The following is a 25,652-nucleotide window of genomic DNA, read 5'->3' on the forward strand; positions in this document are numbered from 1 at the left end:
AATAGCAAAAAATACCTCAAAAGTTGTCATTGTCGGTGTAAAAACGCACCATACATTTTCCCATACATATCAAGGCTATATACTGTCAACGTTATTCAATTCTGCAAACTCAAAGACGACGAACATGTACTTCGATAAATCGCGTAAGCCGTGGAGAATGTGTCATAAACAATACATTTCCAGAAGTTCTCCGAATGGTGAAAATTGGTGTCATACATCTCCGCGTTAGCGCCCCGTCAAAAACTTTTTATTGCAGTTTTAATTAGGTGTAATATTCAGACAATCGCCGGTTCAGATTTTTTAATTTTTAGGGGGTGGAAATAAAAACATAATCTTTGAAATCCTTGTGTGAGTCATTTATTCCAAACTTTTACTCGTAATTCCTTCTTCAAATTTGGCGGCCCTTATGTGGACATTAACTTTATTTTCTTTTAGTTTTTGAATAGTCAAATGCATTGTCGACATTTAATACTGCGTCAAACAACGATTTAATCGCAAGTATTTTTAAATCGTACCGACTGTAACACGAACCTCGGAAAGTTAGAGATTTTTTTGGTGCTGATGTATCCGTGGATCAAGGCTGATACCAGCAAGCATGCGTTATTATCAAAAAACATCCAGTACATTAGTGTTTCTACAAGTAGTGATACGTCTGCTTTACTTCATCACTAAAATGACGCTTTCTTTGACACGTTGATGCGAGAAGCGACATCGTTCTTTCGTCACGACTACCCCTTGTACTGAAGTTATGACTGAAGTTGGCAGTGGGGAAAGTGCCGCCAATGTTAACAGTACCCATGTTTCAGCGTGGTTGAGTTATCTAAACAATCAGTGTTCTCCCCTGGCCGTTTAACGGGATCGGCCCCGATCCTTTATTTTTTTCGCCCGATCCTTTATTTTTTCGCCCGATCCTTTATTTTTCATGCCGACCCTGTTTCATGTCCGCTGATTCTCTTCACGGTCCCTCCACAAAAGCTGAAGACCTATTGTTTCTCGGCGGCGATTTTGTCACTTTTATTTCAGCGAGCGTATCAAGTGTGAAACGGTTCTAATGTGGCGATAACATGACGTGCCAGATGATTAAAAGGTTTATTCCATCGCCAAAATGTGTGAAATGGTTAGACTGTTCTCCTTTCATGTCGATGCTTCAGATGTTTTACACACAATGAGGCAGGGTTATCAGGTGCAAAGCACCCAAAGTCGCGCTTGTCTGTGAGGAGAATAAATGGGCCGGCCATATTGCAAATGAACATCGGCTAAGACGGATGAAACTTAAATTCAAAAAGCATGAAATGTGTTACGCTGCCGATCGTACAGATAACGGCCATTTTATACAACGGACTTGGAGTATACTCAACGAAAGGCTCGGTGTTGCATCTTTGCCAGCGGGCACTCAGTCAAAGCATGGAGGTACCGGTAGTTCGATGGTCAAAGCACTACTATAGGCAACTGGTTAAACTGCCGTTGCCACCAATGTCTCGCACTGGTAAGAATCCGAAGGTCAGGAAAAGTGATTTCGATCAGAAGTGGCTGAGACAAAATTGATTGAGACAAAAATCAGATGCAAAAATGTATGGTACTGCCGCGTGTTCCGATCGTTGCGTGTCCGAGTTACCCATTTCGAGATCTGTGTTGCAGTACATCAACATGACGTTGAAGCCATGTATATGTGTGTCACCTCGTGTCACGCATTTGTAACTTGCATGGATTTGTTCGATTGACTTTGAGAAACAATTGCACTTGATCCAGTTTCAAAACCCATGACCCGTTTTACAATATTCAAGGCACCATGAAATGCAATAAAAAGGAACTACATGAGCTAAAATAATCATTCGTGTGATCATCTGAATACAGCAGCTATGTACGTACGGTTAGGGTATACAGTATAGGTTCAAAGGTCGGGTGTGTTCAAGTGTGCTCCACACAATGCATGGCCGGCCGCAGCCGACGCTACGCAGGTGTCAAAGTTTCGTACGTTTGTCGAAGTAGAAGTCGATGCAATTTCAAATCTTGTTCTTGAACATACCTGGTATCAATATTTTCGGGCTTCTCTTTATTATGAATTGAGTTTTAAAGTCAACATATTTCTCTGCAGGCATGCTCCTCTGACTCCGAATTGTTTAAGTGCAATATTCAGTCCCGTATGAACTTGTCCGTGTGACTGTTTTGCCATGGACGTTTAAAAAAGACGTCCATGGTTTTAGAATAGCAATCTGGCTACAGACAAACATGTACCGGTAGTAACAGAGGATCACATAAAATGTCTGATTTTGAATGTTATTCTAGAGAGAACTGGAAGACTTTGAATGAAAATATGGATGTAATATATGACGATTTGACTTTATCCTTTTAATTGTGGGATTTTTTCTGATGCTATGAAGTGACCTGTGTATTGCATAATTAACCTAAAATTTACATAGTTATTGTTATGCAAATTAGCCGATCCTGTTTCAGAAATTTCTGGGGAGAACACTGACAATAACCCAGTTGCAGATTCGAAACGTTAAGTTCATGGATTTATGATTCCTTCAAAAAATTACGGAATTAGTTTTGTAAAAAAGTTACTTTTATTCCTTTAAAAGTGTTTCCGAACTTGATAGTATACACCAGCAATGTGATCGCAATTATTTAAACAATCATGCCGACGCGAATCTTTACTGTAAATTGTTGCATACTTCGATGACCATTGTGACCCATCGCCTGATTATGCTGATTAGTGCGTAGACGCTATTGAATAGGCCAAGGACAATGTCTGCTCTGGGTGGCGATTGCAATCCACGTCAAGTCTTCAAGGTCATCTGGACGACAATGTAGCAAAATTTGACGTGTTTCCCGGGCAACTCTTCCCGTTTCGGCCCCAAGCTTTTGTTCACAATGTAACCAGGAAAGTTCGATCTTCTGGTACCTCAGTGTGTACACTATACTTTCGATGTGGAGGGAATGTCGTCGCCCGAACGACTGTCACAAAATAAAACGACACTGAAGACCTGTGGTGACGTAATAGACTTCACTGTGATAACGTTCAGAGTAGGAGTACGATTCAGAACACACTGCACCGGGCATATTTTACCGAGTTTGATTTGATCAACGGAAAATACGACATAAAAAAGACATTTTTTTCTGCAGCAAATAGTTTGGGGAGGGGAACATTTGAAATTCGGTTCGTCAGGTGTCGACTCGAACGGAAAATACTATCAGAAACTGGCACAATGTTTTAGTTTTCGTCACTAAAAGTTGGGGTTGGAACAGTTTTTGAATATCGGACTTTTTTGGCATGGTAATGTCTTTGGCATTACATTGAAAATTAAAACAAACTGAAAGGTAAAAAAAAGAATTCTGTGAACTTCATAAATGCAAGTATCGACGAACTTCATACTTCGAATAAGCTAACGGTTTGTAAGGTGGATGAATCAATCACGCTGCCCTGGGAACGAAGTGTTGCTGGCTCCTCCGATGCTACCGTACTTTAATTGTCGTCGTAATGAAAGAACGACACAATTTCAGAAGACAGATGCACAAGTCTGGCACTGAAATTCACGAACCTCTTTTCTGTACAACAACTCGAAAGTAGAATTTTCTTGAGAATAGCATAATCTGTCATCGGCCTTGGGCATGGATTGACAATCAGCATTGCGTATATTACGTGAAGTAAAAAAAATGTTTTCATAAGTCTCCGAGGTTCGTGCTTGATGATAAAATACTTTCGATCTAATAACACAAATTTCGGCAATGAAACACACCTTGTAGAAACAAAAACGATTTGATAAAGTAATTTTCGTAATCCAACAAATATGGAAAGAAGTAAATGCACGAAATGGCTTTGAATTTTATAATGACTCCGACACAATGATTTCCAAAAATTTCTTTATTCCCCCCCCCCTTTAAAAAAAATATGAAAAATATCTGAACGGCAGTTTTTCAGAATATTAATGTTATTGAAAAACTTTTTAGAAAGTCTTCAGTGGACGATAAGGACATCAATATATTCGGAGGACCGCTGGTAGAAGTAATGTCAATGACACTTTTGTACTGATGTTTTGCTACGTACCAAAATAATTAGACAAGAGGGTTTGCAGAAATAAATAACACTGAAGAAAAAAATCACATGACATGGTAAAAAAAAAACGTTCGCTGTTTTGAACAACGACAATGGTAACTATTGAAGTAATTTGTTGCAATTTTCAACCTTTGTACATGACTTTACGTCCATGCTTTAGGTCGCCTACCTGAAGTTAAAATCGGCATGTGAAATTATTAGAGTTTACGTACTTCTGAGATATACCCCCTTTAGAGCATGCAATATTTCCCACTGTTTATGCTCCGATTTCATCCAGTATTTCACCAACTACAACACTTTATTTCGAGTTGGAAAATCCAATGTGCCACTAGCTATTGTGTCAACCATTTGATCATGAATATTCTGGGTAGGCCACCGGCCATTGTTGTGCGTTAGCGCGCGTTAGCTTCTTTTGTTTGGCTTAACAATAGGCGTTAACGCAGCGTCATAGAGCTCGCTAACGCTGCGTTAGCTCTGCGTTAGCCTTGCGTTAACGAGGTCGGAAAGTGAGTTCTGAGCTGGACTGTATCTATGACATTGGTCAATGTCCTTGTACCAACTTTCAATAAAATCGGTTGAAACATGCGTGAGTTATGGCTCTGTACATGAAAAAACCGAAATAAAAGGCCACCTGGCAGCCATATTGGATCGTACCACAAAACAAATTGACGTGCATCTGTATGACATATGAAGTAATCCTTGTACTAAGTTTAAATGAAATCGCTCCAGGCATCTCTGAGATATCTGCATGAACGCACGCACGGACGGACGGACGGACATGACCAAACCTATAAGTCCCCCCTGACGATGTCTGTGGGGACTAATAATACAACATGTTTCTTTTATATCTAGACAAATTACAGTGCTGGATTTGCCCACACAAGCTAATATGGAATAATTCATGGGATAATGCTGTAGACATAGGCCAAGGGAACTGTAACTGTTCAGTATTGAAAAGTCTGTTGTAAATTGCATATGAAATGTTACATGGTTCAAAAACTCTATTGATGCACAGTTGATGTGTCCAATGTTGTCGAGAATTTTTATGTTCAGAACAAATTTACAATAGGAGAGACTCATTTCACACCTACAACTATCAAAACATCACTAGCGCATAATAAATGAGGTACAAGATGTTACATCTTAAAGGGCCTATGACATGCCCATAACAACCAAACGTAAAATCACTCTTTGGGTCTTGAAGTTAGCTTACGTCACTGTTTTGCATTGCGTATCGCCCCCCTTGTCAACATAAAACGCAAGAAAAAGTTACGGGTGGGCGTGTACCGTACCCCTTGCCCAACTTCTTCGACTTTTTTCGGCTTTTCGAAGTTGAGCCGACGACTTATCTTAATACGGGCAAACAGTCTTTCACACCTTCGCAATCTCATGTCCGTAAGGGTGTGTGTCTAGGGCTTCCTTTGCTCAAAACGTACACCTAGCGCGTAACGCACCAAAGAACATTGTAAGCTTAGTGTTTAGTTTGCTATAATGACATGGTGTTTTTCAGGAGCTCGAGATCACCAACGGTAACATGTCGCGTATACAGTCAATCGCCTCGCCGATAGAGTATAAAATAAAATGACTTGTCAGGCTATGTGATTAGGTATACTATGCTTTCGTGCCAATTATGGCAAATAAACATTACAAGAAGGGTGACAGTTGATGTCACATTCTCATGCATCGGGAAACAATTGTGCGGCAGGATGCTTCCCATCTCTCTCTACACACAATCGTGAACGGTGAAGACGGCGATTCAAAATGGCGACCCGACAATGTGGCTACAAGCTTTCTTTGTTTTACTTCATCAAAACATGTACAAAATAGGCCTAGCACATCACTTTTTGTAGGATTCGTTTGCTCTTGAAATGCACGGGAACATGGGTCGATTGCATCATTTGTCTCGTGCTCCAAGGAAATGAAAGTTCTGTCAAAGGTCTACGTCCAACACAGCTACACTCAGAGTGATACTTTTCGGCAGAGTGATAGTTTTCGGAAAGGGTAGTGAATTTCGCCCAAAGCCGTTTCATAAATGATGAGCACTACGAATTCTTATTACCATATTGAATTTTGTTTTGTTTATCCTCAAACTGTTAACACAACGGACGTGGTATTTAAGGCGTCAAGTTACAAAATTGTTGACCCAGTGTTGAGTGCGTAGTAATCGGACTGCTATCGCAGTATTCGGAGGTTGAATTTGGAAAGTGATTAGGGGATAAATGTTGATAATTTGAAACTTGAAAACCGCAATTTTCATTTTCGATGTTTAAAAAACTGACTGTAAATATTTCATGATAATTAGTTACGTTTAATAGACGACATATTTCGACGTGTTTGGCGCTTACCTACCGGACATATGGGCTGTCTCTGTGTGTTGCTTTCGGCACCTTTTATCGTGTGGTCTGCCTAACTTCGCCAAATTTGTATAGCCCGAAATAGCTTCTACTAAACAAACTATCAAAAACGGGATGGCAGTATCACTTCACTTAATATGAGGTCACTCAACTTGTAAAACACTATCATTACGGAAGCGAAGTGAGTTGGACGAACAGCATGTGATTGAATGTCCGAAAACTGAGGTCATCTGAAAACTGCAGTGTCACACATAGTGTAGGCTCTACTGTACTGCAGCTACAACATGCAATGCATTGAATCAAAACACTCAGGCGCGGGATTGATCCACTTTTTATAAAATAAATTCAACCGTGAAAAGTTCAAACTGAGACTGATACTGTTTATTTCATACAAAGAAATGAAACGTAGCCTCATCGTACTTTCAAATCTGTCCCGAGCTACTTGCGCTTTGTTCTTCAGAGTCAGAATCTGACACTGATTTGGAACAACTCGTCCCGGATGCCTGGAGTTGCCTATGCGCCTTCAAGCTAATTCCCCTCGAAATCACTTTCTGAATTCTGGTCAACACTGTCCTCGCTGGAAGCAACTTGATTAGTCCCTGCAGCTGGACCGCCGGTGTGGCTTCCTTGCCAGTGTTTACTGGGCGTCTGTGAGCACTGTTTATATAGCTGACATTGTTTGTAGTCTAATTTATGCGAGGACCGCTAAGTACACTTTCGTGACAATAGCGTGGTCAAAATGACGTCAATTGTACATGTTGGTCAATATGCAAATACCGCTGCCTGGCTCGGGTGCGAAGAGGCCCCCTGATCACCAGGCATGAAAAAGGAGTCAAATTTCGCCCTTCGCGCACATCTTTCCGTACTGACACTATATGCAATCCATAGACAGGTCCCCTGGCTAGGTTTTTGAAGGGAAAAAATAAAAACTTTGGAAATCATGTCATAGGCCCTTTAAGGTCTAATATCCTATCAAAATTGAAGGGTATAGAACTTGTGGTTACTGAGTTATGCATATATATGTATAATCAAGGTAAAGGTCATCAAGGTCACGTGACATTTTGAAAAAAAAAATTAATTAATCCCTATATGCCAAAAATCAGACCTCTAGCTCTATTCGCTAGCCCAGAATTAGATATGTCCATAATTATAGGTATACCACACAAACATGTTACGGCTTCTGAAAGCGCTCAGTGTGTAAGCGTGTGGGAATTTTTGAAGCATTTTTTCTCGTTTAATTTTGCAAATTATGAGCAAATACCTCAATACTTCAAGGTAAGCCTTTCTTCGCAATCGTTTCCTGGAGTTTCAAAGTCATACGAACGAAAATGAGTGAAAAATTTCGATGCAAAAATCGTGCATCGGCAAGAGTGGCTGCCATGTTTTCAACTCGCTATTTTAGCCCACTTAGCCTGTATATACACAGCGTGCTATCGCATTTGAGCGTAAGCGTAAAGAGACTGAAAGTATTCATATAAATAGCCCATCCTTCGAGCTTTATTTTTGTGTTTTTCGTTTGAATTTTGGCCAAATAGTCGCTTTTTTAGCGGGTTTTGAATTTTTTTAAAGCATCTAAAAACATTAAAATGACTTTTAATTAACAAACGAAAGAAAAAAATAAGAAATTTAATTAATTATCTACAAAATAAAAATACTTTTGACAAGCTGAATCATGCAGCTCAAAAGCACAGGGGACAGATGAAAGTCCCGTGGGGTCGGGAGGAGGGTTTTTTGTGCAACGGTTTACCTTATTTGATTTTATTAATTTTGACTGTGATATTTCAAATAAAGAGTTCAACTCCACAACATCTGACTGCTTTATATATTACCGACAAGTCCTTATCTCCTCTCCAACTTGTGTATACACCACTGTAATTGCTCCAAAAACATTGCCAACTTGCTGATCCGCTGTCCGTATCAGCGGATTAAGTGATTGAGTCAACACCACAGCCATCCCACCAACAAATCAACTATCAAAATTTTGCCACAATTTGAACAAATCTAACTAAAGTCACTATAAAGAACCCGCATACAAAGTTTCAACCAAATCTGTCCTGTGTTTACAGAGTTTTAGCAATTTGCAGGATTTCCCCCCTTTTTACCTCATTTGCATATTTTTGACACTGACATGTTCATTTGAACTACGGTAATTCACATTTCCAACCCTGGGTGCACCTGTACACCAAATACTAAGATGGTAGGTGCTGCGATTTTGGAGTTTTTGATGTGGACATACATACATACATACATACATACATACATACATACAGACACCACCGACTTACTATATAAGCTCTCTTTGGTACATATACATATACCAAATGTGAGCTAAGAATTGTCACTTTTTCATGCCTTGACAGCTCAATAGTTGGTCCGGCCAGAGGAAACAGAAAAGAAAAACATCAAAGGGGCAAATCAGAATCATGGGATCTTTGATATGCAACTCATGCTAGTACCATGTCTTTGATTTCCCACATATTGGCTACATTGGTGCTAATGGATCTTTTTTGTTCAGAATCTGCAATTATATTGCATCCTTACCCTTCCCATTTTATGGTGTATACGAAGCCATCATCATCATTGTCATCATCTGTAACTCCATTTGTCAGTTCTTGATTATGTTCACTGGCGTTTGTTTTATTGTCACATTCTGCAAGTTCTCCATTAACATTCATGGAGGATGAGTCACTTCCTTCTTGTGTGTCTGTCCTTTGTTCCTCATGGTTGCACTTATTGCTGGCATCAACTTCACAAATGCCGTCCACATAGTCTTCACTAACATTTTCAGCTGTTATTTCTCTGCCAGTTGGCATATTGTTTGTTGTATTTCCTGTGATATTGTGATGAGCATTACCATTTCTGTCATTGTTCCGTACAGACATCACTTCTATTCTTGCTTCAAACCAGGCTCCCATGGACAAATCCATTGCATCTACAATATCGCCAACCTGCATTGCAATAAAGGTATCTGTGACAATCTTGTACAAAGAACTATGGCATGAGAGATAGAATCTAAAGCGCCGCGTCAGTTAATAAACCGACACGGCATTCTCGCTCTCAGTGCCACTTCGGTATATAAACCGACAGTGGTTGCGTTCTATGCATTATGCCTAACTTAGCTACGCATTGCCGAACTCAGCTAGAAGAAGGCTATTTCTGACCCTTTGAACCCAGTTTAGTACCATATAAGGACTGAAATAGTGACATCATGCAGCCTAACAATCGAAATTTCTAGTAATTTATGCGAACTTTCTGTGAAGAGGTCAGCGGTTTTCATAAATATTTAATCAGGTCTTCAGCTTCGCCAATACACGGACGGCCACAGTGCATTGAACGAAACACGTTTTGAATGCTTTGCCATGCCGTAGACACGGAAGACAATAATGTTATGCCAAGCTACTGCCCTTTGGGTGATAGACATGGCAGATTTTACAGTTTTTTTGAGAAAATTTTACAGAAAAATGACGTGATTTGCAGACCAAATCGATCGCGATAGTGAACTTTGAACGTATTGGTGGCCAATATGGTGGCATTATGTGATGCCGAACTCTCGACATGGAGCTCGAGGTTGATGCTTTCAAAGCCCAAAACATGCAAGATTGAGAAATTTGTAAGGAGTTGGTTAAATTGAAGTGTATTTTGACAATTTTCAAGCGATTGACTACCAATAAGACCATTTAAACTGTTGATATCATGACCTTCTCCAGCCCGGAGCGAGACGGCCTTTGACGGTCCACCCGGTTTGTTTAAACAAATGTAGCTCTTCTGAACTGTTGACCTTGCGTGACATTTACTACGTGTTCGCACTTTTTTAACTGAAATAAACCGGACATGAAACTTTTTTCTCGATACTTAGTGGTTTCTTTCCATTTCGTGGCGGATTTTGTGGCGTGCTTGTCAAAATATTTGATCAAACTTGGGGAACAGATTGACTAGTATATCATGGTATGCGTACGTGAATCAAACTTATGTCAGTTGGTTCAAGACAAATACAGTAAAGTACCAAGCTGAAAATAAGAATGTGACATATCCATCATAATGTCACTCCTTTTTCACTCAACGTGATACGCTGTGTAAATCTTTGATCCCAGGATTGTGTGTGGGCCAGTTCGCCATCGCTCAAAGTTTACACTTACTGGTTGTGGCGGGAATTTTATTAATCACGTGGTACACGTGGTACAATGGTTATATATCATTTCAAAGCTGAAATATTTGACTTTTTTACTGTAAATTCAGATGGGGGGGTTATAATAAAGACTTTTTGCATAAAATCAGATTTAAATCTTTTTTCAACCATATCTGTGGTAAAAATTGGTCGATTAAAAATCAGAAAACACCTTGGAAAAGTACAAATCTGGTCTGTAAAATGCTGAATACCAGATATGAACTGAAACTGCTCACGTGTTTAATTATATGTTGCAGTTATGTGTAAATTTGAACCTTTGCCACATGTTTGCAACTTCATTTAAAGTGTTATGATCAACATAATGAATAATATTCACCACAGATTAATTTTAAATCCAAGTATATGTCCCCAATCAGGAAAGTTCATTGAATATGCAAATTAGGAAAGGACTGAAATGTTCTCATTAAATATGCAAATTATGAATAGGCTGAATTAAAAATGTTAAATGACTTTCAATAATGTCGTATCATAGTATCTTTAACGTACAAAGCAGTTCGTCAACTTTGTTCTAGTCAAGACTGATAAATATCCTTAATTAGGAAAAATCATTAAATTTGCAAATACGGAATCGGCTAAAGTAAAAATGCTTAATGACTTTCAATGCTGTATCATAGTATCTTTAATGTACATAGCAAGTTTTGTCAAATTTGGTCAAGTATATACAGATAAATATCCCCAATTAGGAAAATTCATTATATATGCAAATCAGGTATTGGCTTCACAAAAAGTTTCATGACTTTTAATAATGTTGTTTTATAGTATCTTCAATATACGTTGCAAGATTCATCAACTTCGGTCGAATCAATTCAGATATACATCCCCAATAAGTGAAGTTCATTAAATATGGAAATAAGGAATTGGCTGAAGTAAAACTGCTTGATGACTTTCAACAATGTTATATCACAGTACCTTCAATGAACATCGCAAGTTTCATCAATTTTGGTAAAGTCCATTCAGATTTATATATCTTATTAGGAAAGTTTATTAAATGTGCAAATAAGTAATTGGCTGTAGTAAAACTGCTTAATGACTTTCAACAATGTTATATCACAGTATCTTTAATGTGCATAGCCAGTTTCATCAACTTTGGTCTCGTCAAATCAGATAAATACCCCTAATTAGGAAAGTTCATAAAATATGCAAATTAGGAATTGGCTGATGTAAAAATGCTGAATTACATTTAAGGTGGTTGGAAAGGCTAGAGCGTCAGTTATAAATTTCAACAAAACTATTAAAATATAAAAGTAGTCAACATTCTCTGTGGAATAAAAAAAACTAGACATTTGGGCACAAAGGCATTGCAGAGTTATAGCCTGTTAAAACTTCTGAAAAACTGACCAAATAAGAAGAAGTTGGGGAGTCCTTAGTGTATTAACTATGGTAGAGGTCGCCTAGCTTTTAATAAAATGTTTGAAAAGGGAAAGTCATTATTTGCTGTTTTTCAGGAAAGTTTGACAAGGTGGTGCTGGCATTCAGAGTGAGTGACTGCTATTGTAAATGCGTTTTTAGATTCTTTGAGTGTCAAAGAGGTGTCAAAAGTGAGATTAACCAAAAAAACTGCTCTATGACTTCAAAAGAGGGGTGCAAATATGGCTTGTTTTCAACATTTTTGACAGAATAACAGTTTTCCTACATAATTGTATACCAATTTAATCCAACTTTGAAATGAGATATGGACATGGAATTTTTACAGCCTATTAACAAGGTTACAGATAAGATTAGTACGGCACAATTTTCTTGTATTTGAAGTACTTTTTGAAAAATAACATTTTGAAATTTGAAAGAATTATTAATAATTTTTTTATATATAAACCCATGTAAAATCATGAAAACAAATTTTATTTACAAATCCTGCCGTACAAATCTTACAATAGTGTCAACATATTTATAACTAATTTGGTAATATTAATACTATCCAATTATTATGAAATTCAAATATGTAAAAAAAATAAGAAAAATTAAATTTTAATATTTACTGGTGTCATATTTCAAAATCATGGCTGCAAATATACAATTTTTATATTCTTTGGAGAAAATGTTAACTAAGGGAATTATCCTGAAAATTTGAACTAAATATCTTGATTCTAACACTTGAAACTTGACATTAACTCTGAGAAAAGAATTGGTGCAAAAATAGCCTTTCAAACCACCTTAATAATGTTCTATCATAGTATCTTCAATGCACATAGCAAGTTTCATCAATTTTGGTCATGTAACTTCAAATATATATCCTTAATTTCAAAAATTCATTAAATATGCAAATTGGGATTTGGATGTAGAATAATGCTTAATGACTTTCAATAAGATTAAATCATAGTATCTTCAATATGCATACCAAGTTTCGTCAATTTTGATCGAGTAAATTCAGATATATACTCCTAATTAGGAAATTTCATTAAACATGCTAATTAGTAATTATCTTTCACGTCACCCCTTAATATCTTTCAAAGCTGATATATCTTGGTGTGATCAACATTTGTAGCGAATCTCATCAAATTGTGTACGGTCGTTGTCAATATATATCATTTTTTTCTAAAATCATTAATTATGCAAATGAGCAAAAAGTAAGCAAGCCACACCTACCAAAAACTAATCAGTTCTTGCCATTTGCAAACTGAATCTATGTACAAGAATTGATTCTGATCTGATGAGCCTTTTTTTTAGATATTGAGCACAGACAGACAGACACAGACAGACAGACAGACAGACACACACAGAGACAGACAGACATCGCTGCGACATATGCCCACGTGTGTCAACATGTGAGCAAAAAATGGAACGTATTTTGATCAGGGGAGTTCCTGAAATGGAATAACGCAACTGATGTACTGGTACTCTTTGCCGCCACATGTTGTGGCGAGAGCAGTGGCCGGCGGAACTACCAACTTTTAAATACTACTGACACAAGGCCATGCAACAATGTGAAACCAGATAGGAACTGTAAATGCTCACGTGTTTCATTATATATTGCAGTTATGTGTAAATTTGAACCTTTTCCACATGTTTGCAACTTCATTGAAAGTATTATGATCAACATAATGAACAATATTCACCACAGATTAACTCTATAGGTCATTAAGTATTCAAATACGCAATTACCTGAAATAGAAATAATTAATTTCTTTGACTGCTGTCACCGTATCACCTCTTTATATAGCAAGTGTAATTGCCTCTTGTCAAGTCCTTCAAAATAAATATTCCAAACGTTGAAAGCTCATTAGATATGCAAACTATAAATTAGCCGACATGAAAACTTAAGTCCGAAATGACTTCCAATATTGGTATAACCTGGTATAATCATCATCAATGTACATAGCATGTTATGCCAACTTTGATCAAATAAATCCAAGTATATATCCCTAATTAGGAAAGCTCATTAAATACACAAATTAGGAATTGGCTGAAGCAAAAATGCTTAATGCCTTTCAATAATGTTAGCCTACATAATGGTATCTTTAATGTACATAGCAAGTTTCATCAATTTTGGTCATGTAAATTCAAATATATATCCCTAATTTCAAAAATTCATTAAATATGCAAATTAGGAGCTGCACGAAGTAAAAATGCTTAATGACTTTCAATAACGTCGTATTATAGTATCTTTATTGCTGGCGCAAATAAACTTGGAACACCGAAGTCCCTATATACATAGGGAAACCGCTGGGAATATCCCTATATCGCCAAGTAATCAGCCAACAGCGGTATCGCTAGTGCATTGGATCATCTTACACTTTGTTTATCGAAAACACTGCGGGGTGCCCATGCTGTGTCTCATAGACAAAACGCCTTAGCAGAGGCCGCGGCCGTTCATTTTGCGTGAATGATGGTACAATAAAGAATTGACGTTTTGAGTAAAGTTACGTTCAACTTGGTAAATTTCAATGACCAGGGTACCTACATCTGATTTTAGTCATATTGGCCCGAAACCAACTCGCCTGTTGTTTGAGATTACACGTTCGTTCGTACCGCGTTCGATAGATTGACTAACACAACCAAAATTTTACGCATTTTTCTTCAACTTTAAAAATAAGTCATCGCCTGGACATTGCCGTTTTCGTTGAAAATGCTCCATTTGGCATTAGTCGAATATGAACGCTCAGGTTTACCTTGGCCGTGTACTGCCTGAGAGATGGCTACTTCTTTAGCTATTTTTTCAGTTTCGGTAAAGATATCGCCAACTATTCCTTTCAGTGCACAGTGCAAGTCTGTTTACATTTGAAGGAAAAATATATCGTTGACTTGCCCAACAAATTAAATTCGGGCGAGTTGGTATCGGGCAAGCTGTGGTTCTGGGTGGTTTGAAAAGGTACCCGTTTTGCACTGGGTAGATTAGATGGAAAATGTAGATTATCAACACCATTAATGATATGCCTTTTTTCTCACCGTGTTGTCTCATTTCTCTGTAATTTTTTGGTGATAGCGATTTGAAAATAGTAATTTCTTGTCTGCTGATCGTGGCGATTTGATGTAGCTCTCACAATTCGAAGTACGAAACGTCGACGTCACTGGCTGCAGGCCATGCTGCGGGAGATCAGAAAACACATTTTCAAACTTTGGGTCAAACCAAGTTTACTTTCTCGATCGGATAACGTTGAGGTCAAAAAACAAACTTTGCCATAGCGATTAAAATCTGCAGCATTTCAGCGTTCTTTGCAATTGATGATATGATTGAAACATTTTTATTTAGCCTGTTCTTTTTCATCGTACGTTTCTTGAGAATAGTATGTACCCACTTCAATCGGATACCCCTATGAATAATGATATCATCTGTATGACGCACGCAAATAAATGTGATTGAACTATGACTTTCTTGTGTCATGTCAAGGCCGAGACTCGGACACGGTTTACGTCGCCTTTGCCTTTTAGGAGAGGTTTTCAGAAACAAAGCCGAGAAAAGGTTTAGCTTTATCTACGGTTTACTTTATTCTTCAAAATCACGAAAGCCGTCGATGGGGACCGTAGAGGTTATGGCCAACAGTTGGATGCTTGTAACATAGATTCCCCGCCATGCCACGCCACGCCGTGCGCCAGCAGCAACAAGTCGCACCATCCACGCTCGCGCTTTATTTCAATTTGATAATCAGCTGATACACTGAAATTCTCCGAAAACCGAAACCTTGCCAGTATTAGTTCTCACAGAATTTCGCTATGACATGTCGGATAAAAAAACGTCAAAGCCAGGAAGTTTTACCTAGCAACTTACATCGGTGCACGGCCGGTAAAGTACCGGTACCATTGGTTACTTTCACAACAGTCTATTCCTCACTTAGAATACGCATCTACTTTAAACCAGTCGACAAACCATAGATCCTCGAGAAACGAGGGTCTATGGACAAACCGGTTTCTTCGAAACGAAATGAGAAATTTAGCGACTTTGAATTTCACTCAAGGAAACACTGTCGCTTTGAATGGAAATTGTCGAAGTACATGCTCGAGATATTACATCGCTCAATGGGTGTAAAACGTGAATAAAGGTCCATGTACAACATATAAGAAAGAGACGCACATTTAAAACCTCTACGTAAGCTGATCACTTTATAAAAATGGAAGTTAAAAATACAGATTTAACCACAATGCCGGGCTTAATTTACAATTTTAGTTAGATAGTGGAAATGACGCGTTTATGATGACACGCCTGCACAACGAAACGAAGCCAAACGATAGCGAGCTCCATGACAACACCTACCGTTTTCTCACCTGCACTCTTTCTTCATTTTGAGGGAAAGTCTGTCAAAACGGTTGTTTCAACAGGTTCCCTGCTCATCGAAATTTACCCAAGTAACTTTACTCAAAACGTCAATCCTTTCTTGTACCATCGTTCACGCAAATTGAACGGCCTCTGCTATGGTTTTTTGTCTATGAGACACAGTATGGGCACCCCGCAGTGATTTCGATAAACAAACTGTAAGATAATCTAATTCACTAGCGATACCGCTTTGGCTAATCACTTGGCGATATAGGGATATCGCCAGCGGTTTTCCTATGTATATAGGGACTTTGGTGTTCCAAGTTTTATTGCGTCAGGAATAATGTACATAGCAAGTTTCGTCAACTTTGGTCTAGTCAATACAGATAAATATCCCTGATTATGAAAGTTCATTAAATATGCAAATAAGTAATTGGCCAAAGCAACATTGTAGATAGAATGTATCAATTTCTATATGTGCCTCATTATAAATTCAAAATGGCTGCCTGAGGCAGGTATTGTCGATCGAATTTCGGAGTTTTCAAAGTTGAAAATACAACAATAAAGTATCAGAATTTCAATGTTGGCAAATTTAGAATTCTGCTATGAATTCACTTACTAATATCATAGGAAATGAAGACATAAAACAGCAGAAATTAGCTTGAAAGTCAAGGTGTAACTTATTTACGTTTGTAGTGCTGGCATTCATTCTGTTGCTGAACAGAGGTACTGTATTTCTTGCAGGCATAATGTCAATGCAATTATTTGACTAAAAGGCTTCAAAAAAAATCACTGACAAGCACTGTAAATAACCCAGGGCTCGAAATTAAAATTTTACCTTGGTAGTCCACTTGGGCTACCATTTTCTGAAGTTGGTAGCCCAGTGACAATAGCTGGTAGTCCATCAATATTTTGGTTTAGGGATACTGTGCTCGACCCTGTATAAGCCCCCGGTTCATCAACACAAAACAGCAGTAAAACCAGGGGCTTCTACTCGAGAAACCCCATGTTATGTGTCACGAACGCTTAATTTATGCTTATTTTTGTACATTTGTAACACTTTCTATCACTTTCTAAATCGGCTTATACATCCAAAGAAATTGTAACTTGAGTAAAGAAAAATAGAAAAAATATTCTCATGATCTTTATGAACTGGCATGCCTTGTTACACCCAAGTCTCTCTGTACAGAACGTAATACATTCTGATCGACAACCACAGATAAAAGACAGCGAAACTCAGCCACGATTTCCAAGCTTAACTGACACAGTGTTTTATATTACTATTTAAAATCAAACTGATTACACAATCTCTGGATAAAGAAGTGAAAGTTTTGTGAAATTTCAGCATCAAAACCCCAAAACTTGACACAAGTACGTCTTGTATGCTGCCGATCAACAGCATAGTGTGAACTGGCATGCAAAGATTGCACACGGAAAAGCAACTCAACATTCTATTATGAAACGCTCTGCATCTTGTGAAAACAACAACATAGCAGTGAAAATTGTAATAGTCACCAGAAAAAAACTCTTCACAGATGAAAGGATAATTGCTTCAAACAAATGAAACTACATGTTGACTGCATTTAGCTCGTCCAAAAGTGATGGACATCGCAAGCCAAGTATTTCATGTCCCAGGCTTTGGTAGTCCGTGTGGGCTACCATTTCATGGACTTTGGTAGTCCCAGGGAAAAGTTGGTAGTCTGTGGACGCGGGACTACCGCTAATTTCGAGCCCTGTAACCAGATATGAACTGAATATGCTCACGTGTTTTACAACTGGTTCATTAATAGTAGTACCCTTCACAGAACAATAAGATAGATGTTATCACTATATGTAGGGGGGTCACATGAAATTTTTAGAAGTTAGATGTGCATATTGTATTGGTATTTCCTGTTAGATCTTACAAAAGAAACAGAAAGCTTTTTGTTTGATCAAAATTGACCCAGAAATGGCCGAGATATCGCCAATTGAAAGTGAAAAAAATTGTGAATTATTTTGAGTAAAGTGTAGTAAAAATGCCAATTTGCATAAATCAACATATTTAGGCCGCTCTCGTTTTGAGAGGAATTTAAAAATTTCTGATGTAACATAAAAATTACATTCAATTTTCTCCATACTATCACTTTCCAAAATGATATTTGTTCAATGAGACACAGTTTTCTCGTTAAAAAACTGTTAAATTCATAAGAATCGATAAAACACACCATGGTCAAATGCTGAAAACTTAGGATATGGTAGCTTGCCATTGGTCAATTTAAAATTCTTAATAGTTTCTTCATATTCAAACCAAAATAGAAGATTTTCCACACATTTAGGTTTCTTAGGGTGCTCTTTACACTGGTGGTATCAGAATTTGTCAAAAATGCCAAATTATATGATTTCTATGGAAATGTTATATTATGAATTGGTTTCCATGGCAACAAATACTGGTTTGACGTAAAACTTTCAAATATCCATATTAAAAGCAACAAGTCATCGTTGATGACACAGTCCCCACTTGTTAATGGGTACTTTGATTACAGGTCCTAAGAAGAGATAGAGACCTCTTCATTAGGTCTGTGATAAAAATACTTTTGAATAAATTCGCTTGATACATGTCTGAGCTGTAGTTCAGGACATGAAAGAATCGTAATAAAATGGCCACATGGCGGCCTTATTGGATCGTATCACAGAACAAATCTATGTGCATATGTATGACAGAAATCCAGCTCTATGGGTTTGCTCAGAATTAGATATACGAATAATTATTGAGGTACAGTATGAAGCATCATAAGGTCTCCCATCATACCATATATGAAGGGTGTACCACTTGTGGTTACTGAGCTATGGACAAATATGTATATTTGAGGTAAAAGGTCATCGAGGTCATGTGACATTTTGTCAAAATAATTGTATTGCTAAGTTATCGCTATATACCAAAAATCAGACCTCTAGCTCTATTGACTCGCTCAAAATAAGATATGTGCATAATTAATGAGGTACAATATATGGCGTCACAAGCTGTCCCATCATACCATATATGAAGGGTGTAGCACTTGTGGTTACTGAGTTATGGACAAATATGTATATTTGAGGTCAAAGGTCACCAAGGTCACATGACATTTTGTCAAAAAAACTGTATTGCTAAGTTATCCCTATATACCAAAAATCAGACCTCTAGCTCTATTAGCTTGCTCAAAATTAGATATGTGCATAATTAATGAGGTACAATATGTGGCGTCATAAGCTGTCCTATCATACCATATATGAAGGGTGTAGCACTTGTGGTTACCGAGTTATGGACATATATATATATATATATATATATATATATATATATATATATATATATATATATATATATATATATATATATATATATTTGAGGTCAAAGGTCACCAAGGTCATGTGACATTTTGTCAAAATATCTGAGATATCTGCGTGAACGGATGGACTCACGGATGGACTCATGGACGGACATGACCAAATCTATAAGCCCCCTGGACTTCATCTGTGGGGACTAAAAACTGTGTCACTGCATCCTTTTTGCAATATGAATACGATGAGAAACTAAATTTTTATTTTTCTTGGCCTTATACATGGGAGTCTATGGACTGCCTTATACATGGGAGTCTATGGACTGCCTTATACATGGGAGTCTATGGACTTCCTTATACATGGGAGTCTATGGACTGCCTTATACATGGGAGTCTATGGACTGCCTTATACATGGGAGTCTATGGACTGCCTTATACATGGGAGTCTATGGAGGTGAAAACTAAAAAGTCCTCTAACACGGCCAAAATTGATCGCATTGTGAAACAAATCGATGTGCATCTGTATGGGGTAGGGTACTATCCTTGTGCAAAGTTTGAAAGAATTTGACCTGGGCATGTCTGAGATATCTGCGTGAACGGACGGACGCACGCACGCACGGACATGACCAAACCTATAAGTCCCCCCGGACGGTGTCTGGGGGGACTAAAAACAATGTTCTATTAAGTTAGTTTGCTTGAATATCATTGAGAGAATATTTTTATGTAATTATAGGTGTTTCTTATCACCATGACAACAGAAATGACATTATTAGAAAGCCATAGTATTTGCCATTTGTCAGTGATTTCTTAACTGTCGTTGTGAGTGTCAGAGGGCCTACTCTGGAATAAAAATGTTGTGTGCAGACTACTGTAGTGTTCCATGGAAAATGAATGTGGAAGAAGTCATATGATAAAGTACAAACAACAAGTCATTGACAATGACATAGTCCCCACTTGTAATAGGAGTATTAGTCTTGAGGGGGCAGGGAAATGAGGTCATTAAGAAGTATCACTAAAGTGTATATGTTCAGATCTATGGACACATAGGTCTATGTCATTGTTCCCAATTTGAAACAAGAGGCATGTCTAAGTTATGGTTCTAAATCGGGAAAAAAGGTCAAACCTCTAGCTGTATTGGCCAGCCAAGAAATACATATGTGCATAATAAATGAGGTACAAGATGTGACATCTTAAGGTCTATTATCCTATCAAAATTGAAGCGTAAAGAACTTGTGGTTACTGAGTTATGCATATATATGCATATTCAAGGTCATAGGTCATCAAGGTCACGTGACATTTTGAAAAAAACATTGTATTGCTAATTAATCCATATATGCGCCAAAATTCAGACGTCTAGCTCTATTGGCTTGCCCACAATTATATATGGGCATAATTAACGAGGTAAAGCATGTGTTGTCATAAGGTCTCCCATCCTACTAAATATAAAGGACATAGCACTTGTGGTTACTTATTTATTGACATAATCGTGTATTTTAGGTAAAAGGTTATCGAGGTCACATGACATTTTGTCAAAAAATTTCTATCCTATAGTCTATCCCTATATACTAAAAATCATACATTTACCTCTATTGGCTTGCTCAAAATTAGATATGCACATAATTAATGAGGTACAATATGTGGGGTCATAAGGTGTCCCATCATGCCATATATGAAGCGTGTAGCACTTGTGGTTACTGAGTTATGGACAAATATGTATATTTGTGGTCAAAGGTCACCAAGGTCACGTGACATTTTGTCAAAAAAATTGTATTGCTAAGTTATCCCTATATACCAAAAATCAGACCTCTAGCTCTATTCGCTCACTCAAAATTAGATATGTGCATAATTAATGAGGTACAATACGTGGCGTCATAAGGTGTCCCATCATACCAAATTTGAAGGGTGTAGCACTTGTGGTTGCTGAGTTTTGGACAAATATGTATATTTGAGGTCAAAGGTCATTGAGGTCACATTAAATTTTTTCAAAATAATTGTATTGCTAAGTTATCCCTATATACCAAAAATCAGACCTCCAGCTCTATTGGCTCGCTCAAACTTAGATATGCGCATAATGAGGTACAATATGTGGCGTCATAAGGTGTCCCATCATACCAAATATGAAGAGTGTAGCACTTGTGGTTACTGAGTTATGCACAAATATGTATATTTGAGGTCAAAGGTCATTGAGATCACTTGACATTTTGTCAAAAAAATTGTATTGCTAAGTTATCCCTACATACCAAAAATCAGACCTCTGGCTCTATTGGCTCGCTCAAAATTAGATATGCACATAATTAATGAGGTACAATATGTGTTGTCATAAGGTGTCCCATCATACCAAATATGAAGGGTGTAGCATTAGTGATTACTGAGTTATGGACAAATATTTATATTTGAGGTTACCAAGGTCACGTGACATTTTGTCAAAAAAAATTGTCTTGCTAAGTTATTCCTATATACCAAAAATCAGACCTCCAGCTCTATTGGCTCGCTCAAAATTAGATATGCACATAATTAATGAGGTACAATATGTGGCGTTATAGGGTGTCCCATCATACCATATATGAAAGGTTTACCACTTGTGGTTACTGAGTTATGGACAAATATGTATATTCGAGGTCAAAGGTCACCAAGGTCACATGACATTTTGTCAAAATATCTGAGATATCTGCGTGAACGGATGGACTCACGGATGGACTCATGGACGGACATGACCAAATCTATAAGCCCCCTGGACTTCATCTGTGGGGACTAAAAACTGTGTCACTGCATCCTTTTTGCAATATGAATACGATGAGAAACTAAATTTTTATTTTTCTTGGCCTTATACATGGGAGTCTATGGACTGCCTTATACATGGGAGTCTAAGGACTGCCTTATACATGGGAGTCTATGGACTTCCTTATACATGGGAGTCTATGGACTGCCTTATACATGGGAGTCTATGGACTGCCTTATACATGGGAGTCTATGGTCTGCCTTATACATGGGAGTCTATGGTCTGCCTTATACATGGGAGTCTATGGTCTGCCTTATACATGGCAGTCTATGGAGGTGAAAACTAAAAAGTCCTCTACCACGGCCAAATTTGATCGCATTGTGAAACAAATCGATGTGCATCTGTATGAGGTATGGTACTATCCTTGTACCAAGTTTGAACGAAATCGCTCCAGGCGTCTCTGAGAGATCTGCGTGAACGGACGGACCAAACCTATAAGTCCCCCCGGACGGTGTCCGTGGGGACTAAAAAACATTATGAGTGAGCATGTACGGACGAATACACATATTTCTATGGTCACTTTAGGCCACATAGGTTTGTTTGTACAATGGTTACTGTAAGCATGCGCGCCTTAGAATTCCCCGTTTTACCTATTGTAGATTCTTTAACTACTCCCTAAAGCATGGTAAGTTGCACAGGTTCACATTATCTATTTATCATGTGAGAGTGTTATCTGTATTGTTATTGTTTACAAGTGAATTCTAGTAGAGACTACAATTGAAATGACAACAATAACAGTGTGTCTGACTGATAAGATAATTAGTGTTTGCGTCAACATGCTTTGGGAGTAGAACAAGATCGAACAACTGACACACACTCAATCAAAATAGTGAAACAAAACCTTAAAAAATTAGTTAATGGTGCTCTGACAGTATTTCTTTTCAGTATTCTGTGTGACCTACACGTGTGTTGCGCTAATAAACAAGAAGCTGTGAAGATTTTCAAAGTTCCTTTACTGGGTCAGCCATCATGAAGTTCTTTTGGAAATAAATGAAACTTGTCCAAGAAGTATGACAGTGTAATGAAATAAACAAATTATTGTACAGTACATGTTTCTTGCACTGGATGACATTTCTCTTTTAATTGGTAGACAGTATTTTTGTTGTTTCATCTGCTCTATACATGCAATATTATGGTTTCTTTTTGCTTTGTCTCTTTTTGCCGTCATACTTTGGAAAGAAGTTAGCAGTGACTGTTGAAGGATGTTTCTCTCTCCATACAAATTGTCAATCCAATTGCAGATTCTCTTCCACTCTATCCCTTCTTTGGCTCTATAAATTTCTAGCTCAGCTACAACCATTTCAGTTATATTTTCTACAGCATAAACACCATTTCCTTCCAGTATCTCTTTTGTTATCCCCTTTCTGTCACACTCTTCTCCAATTACATATATTTTTCTTGATTTATCTTTGTCATGACCTTAAAGCAAAAATAAAAAATAGATCATATTTTTATCTTTCAAAATTCTTAATGATTACTATATTTCAAATGAAGTCATTTTGTAGATTGCATCATGCCATCAGAGATTGGTAATAATCAGAAATTACCAGACTTTTTTTATAGAAATGAATATTTTTGTTGTTGTCATCGTCGTCATCATCATCATCATCATCATCATCATCATCATCATCACAATTCATCATCATCATTGTTATTATTATTAGTAGTAGTGGTAGTAGTAGTATTTACAAACAGGATAACTATTACAAATAAAACATCTGAATGCTAACTTAATATTCATCAGTACAGCAGTGAGTAATAGACGCAATACATAGTAAACACTAAAACTGAATGACCCACAGAGGGCATTTATGGCACAATGCGAGCATGACCAAATGGTCTGTCTTCATGTTATAAGCGATACAAGATCGTCATGAATTCGATTTTACGTCAGCAAAATATTAAATACGGCTCGATCATTTCGTTACTGCTTCATAGTGTTGAATTTTATCATTTAGAAATGAAAAACACCGAGCGTTCGCATTGCAACACCACGGATGTATAAACCGGAAGTTCCGCACAGACGTCTACAGTAGCTATTTTTAGATCGCTCAGCTGATTCATGCTAACTTGATATGTCTTCCCGCTCTGACATTTAGTAGCTTTACGTACACGTTTATCTGACATCGACGGAATTTAATAAACGGTAAGAAGTGTAAACTGAACTGCTCTGTACTGGAAATTTAGTTCCAGAAAGTAAATCTGCAGTTGCGATGTTACCGTCCACGATGTAAACTGTATTGCGACAAGGCCGTCTCATCAATCATTCATGTTTACATTCTCATTCATAATTCAGTCACGGTAAATTTCATTTTCGCGCGGTTTAGCAAACGAGAATTTCAAATTCTTCGATAGTACATTTTTGCCATTTGGAACTCCTTTTAAAGTGAAATCATGACGAAAATCGCAGTTACATAGATTTTACATTCCCTATTCTGAACGCTCGCTCGGACCGCAACCTGTGTTACCGGTACTTCCGGGATCAAATTGACGGTACACTGGAAAACGCGAATCGCAAATTTTCCCGTCTAGTGGACGAACACACAACAGCTACAACGGAAATTGGACACAACAATTTATTTGAACATTTTATAACTTTCAAACATGTATGACGATCATTTGTACGCTGATCGAAGTCCCGGGACTTCAGCACACCACCACAAGTAGGGAGAATGTAAAATCGTTCGATTCGATCGACAACACGACGTCAACAAACTGAAAGAGGTCGTAACATGGCAACAAGTACAGAAAAGAATGAACATTCTAATTTCGAACTAAAAATCAGATCATCCCAAAAACAACTTCAAAAGGCTTATTTTGACTTACCTGAAAACTTTCCCGAAGCTTTATCTTTGTGAGAACTTGAAATATTTGCATATGAATCCGTAGAAGCTCCATGAGGTCAGAAAACTCTTGGGCGCCGGGTTTGCGTCATTGTTCAGATGACCCCCCATGACAACTTGCGCTATTACGCTCTGTCACAGAAAGTATTATGTAATTTCCGGAGACAATGTTCACTCGAATCCGTACAATTTTCATATTAGTCCGTGGGCTAGAGGGGGTCTACTTGCGGATAACAAACCTGTATTTTTCAGAACCCTTGGGATCCCTAGAATACGAAATGGAATTTTAACAGGAAAAATATAGGGACGCAATAGCTGTTATGGTCATGTTTTGAAGGGTACCGCAAAATCACGATTTTCCAAGCCAAATGCATTTTCGTCAAATCTGTCTTCTTGTAAGTCATGTGCTGAGCTCATTTTTTAACATAACCTCACTTGTTTGGTATCATTA

At 37.7% G+C, this 25,652-nt stretch overlaps 1 protein-coding gene across 1 annotated transcript in view; it reads right to left on the reverse strand.

Moving 5' to 3' along the window:
- The window catches only part of LOC139139381 (E3 ubiquitin-protein ligase UHRF1-like), a 187,516-nt gene that overhangs the window by 126,727 nt on the left and 35,137 nt on the right, over positions 1–25,652 (reverse strand). Inside the window, exon 3 of the mRNA XM_070708281.1 lies at positions 8,953–9,359. Within this exon, the coding sequence (XP_070564382.1) occupies positions 8,953–9,359 (407 nt within the window). The remainder of the gene's footprint in view (positions 1–8,952; positions 9,360–25,652) is intronic.

This window comes from Ptychodera flava, chromosome 8, assembly GCF_041260155.1.
Source record: "Ptychodera flava strain L36383 chromosome 8, AS_Pfla_20210202, whole genome shotgun sequence".
Taxonomy (NCBI): domain Eukaryota; kingdom Metazoa; phylum Hemichordata; class Enteropneusta; family Ptychoderidae; genus Ptychodera; species Ptychodera flava.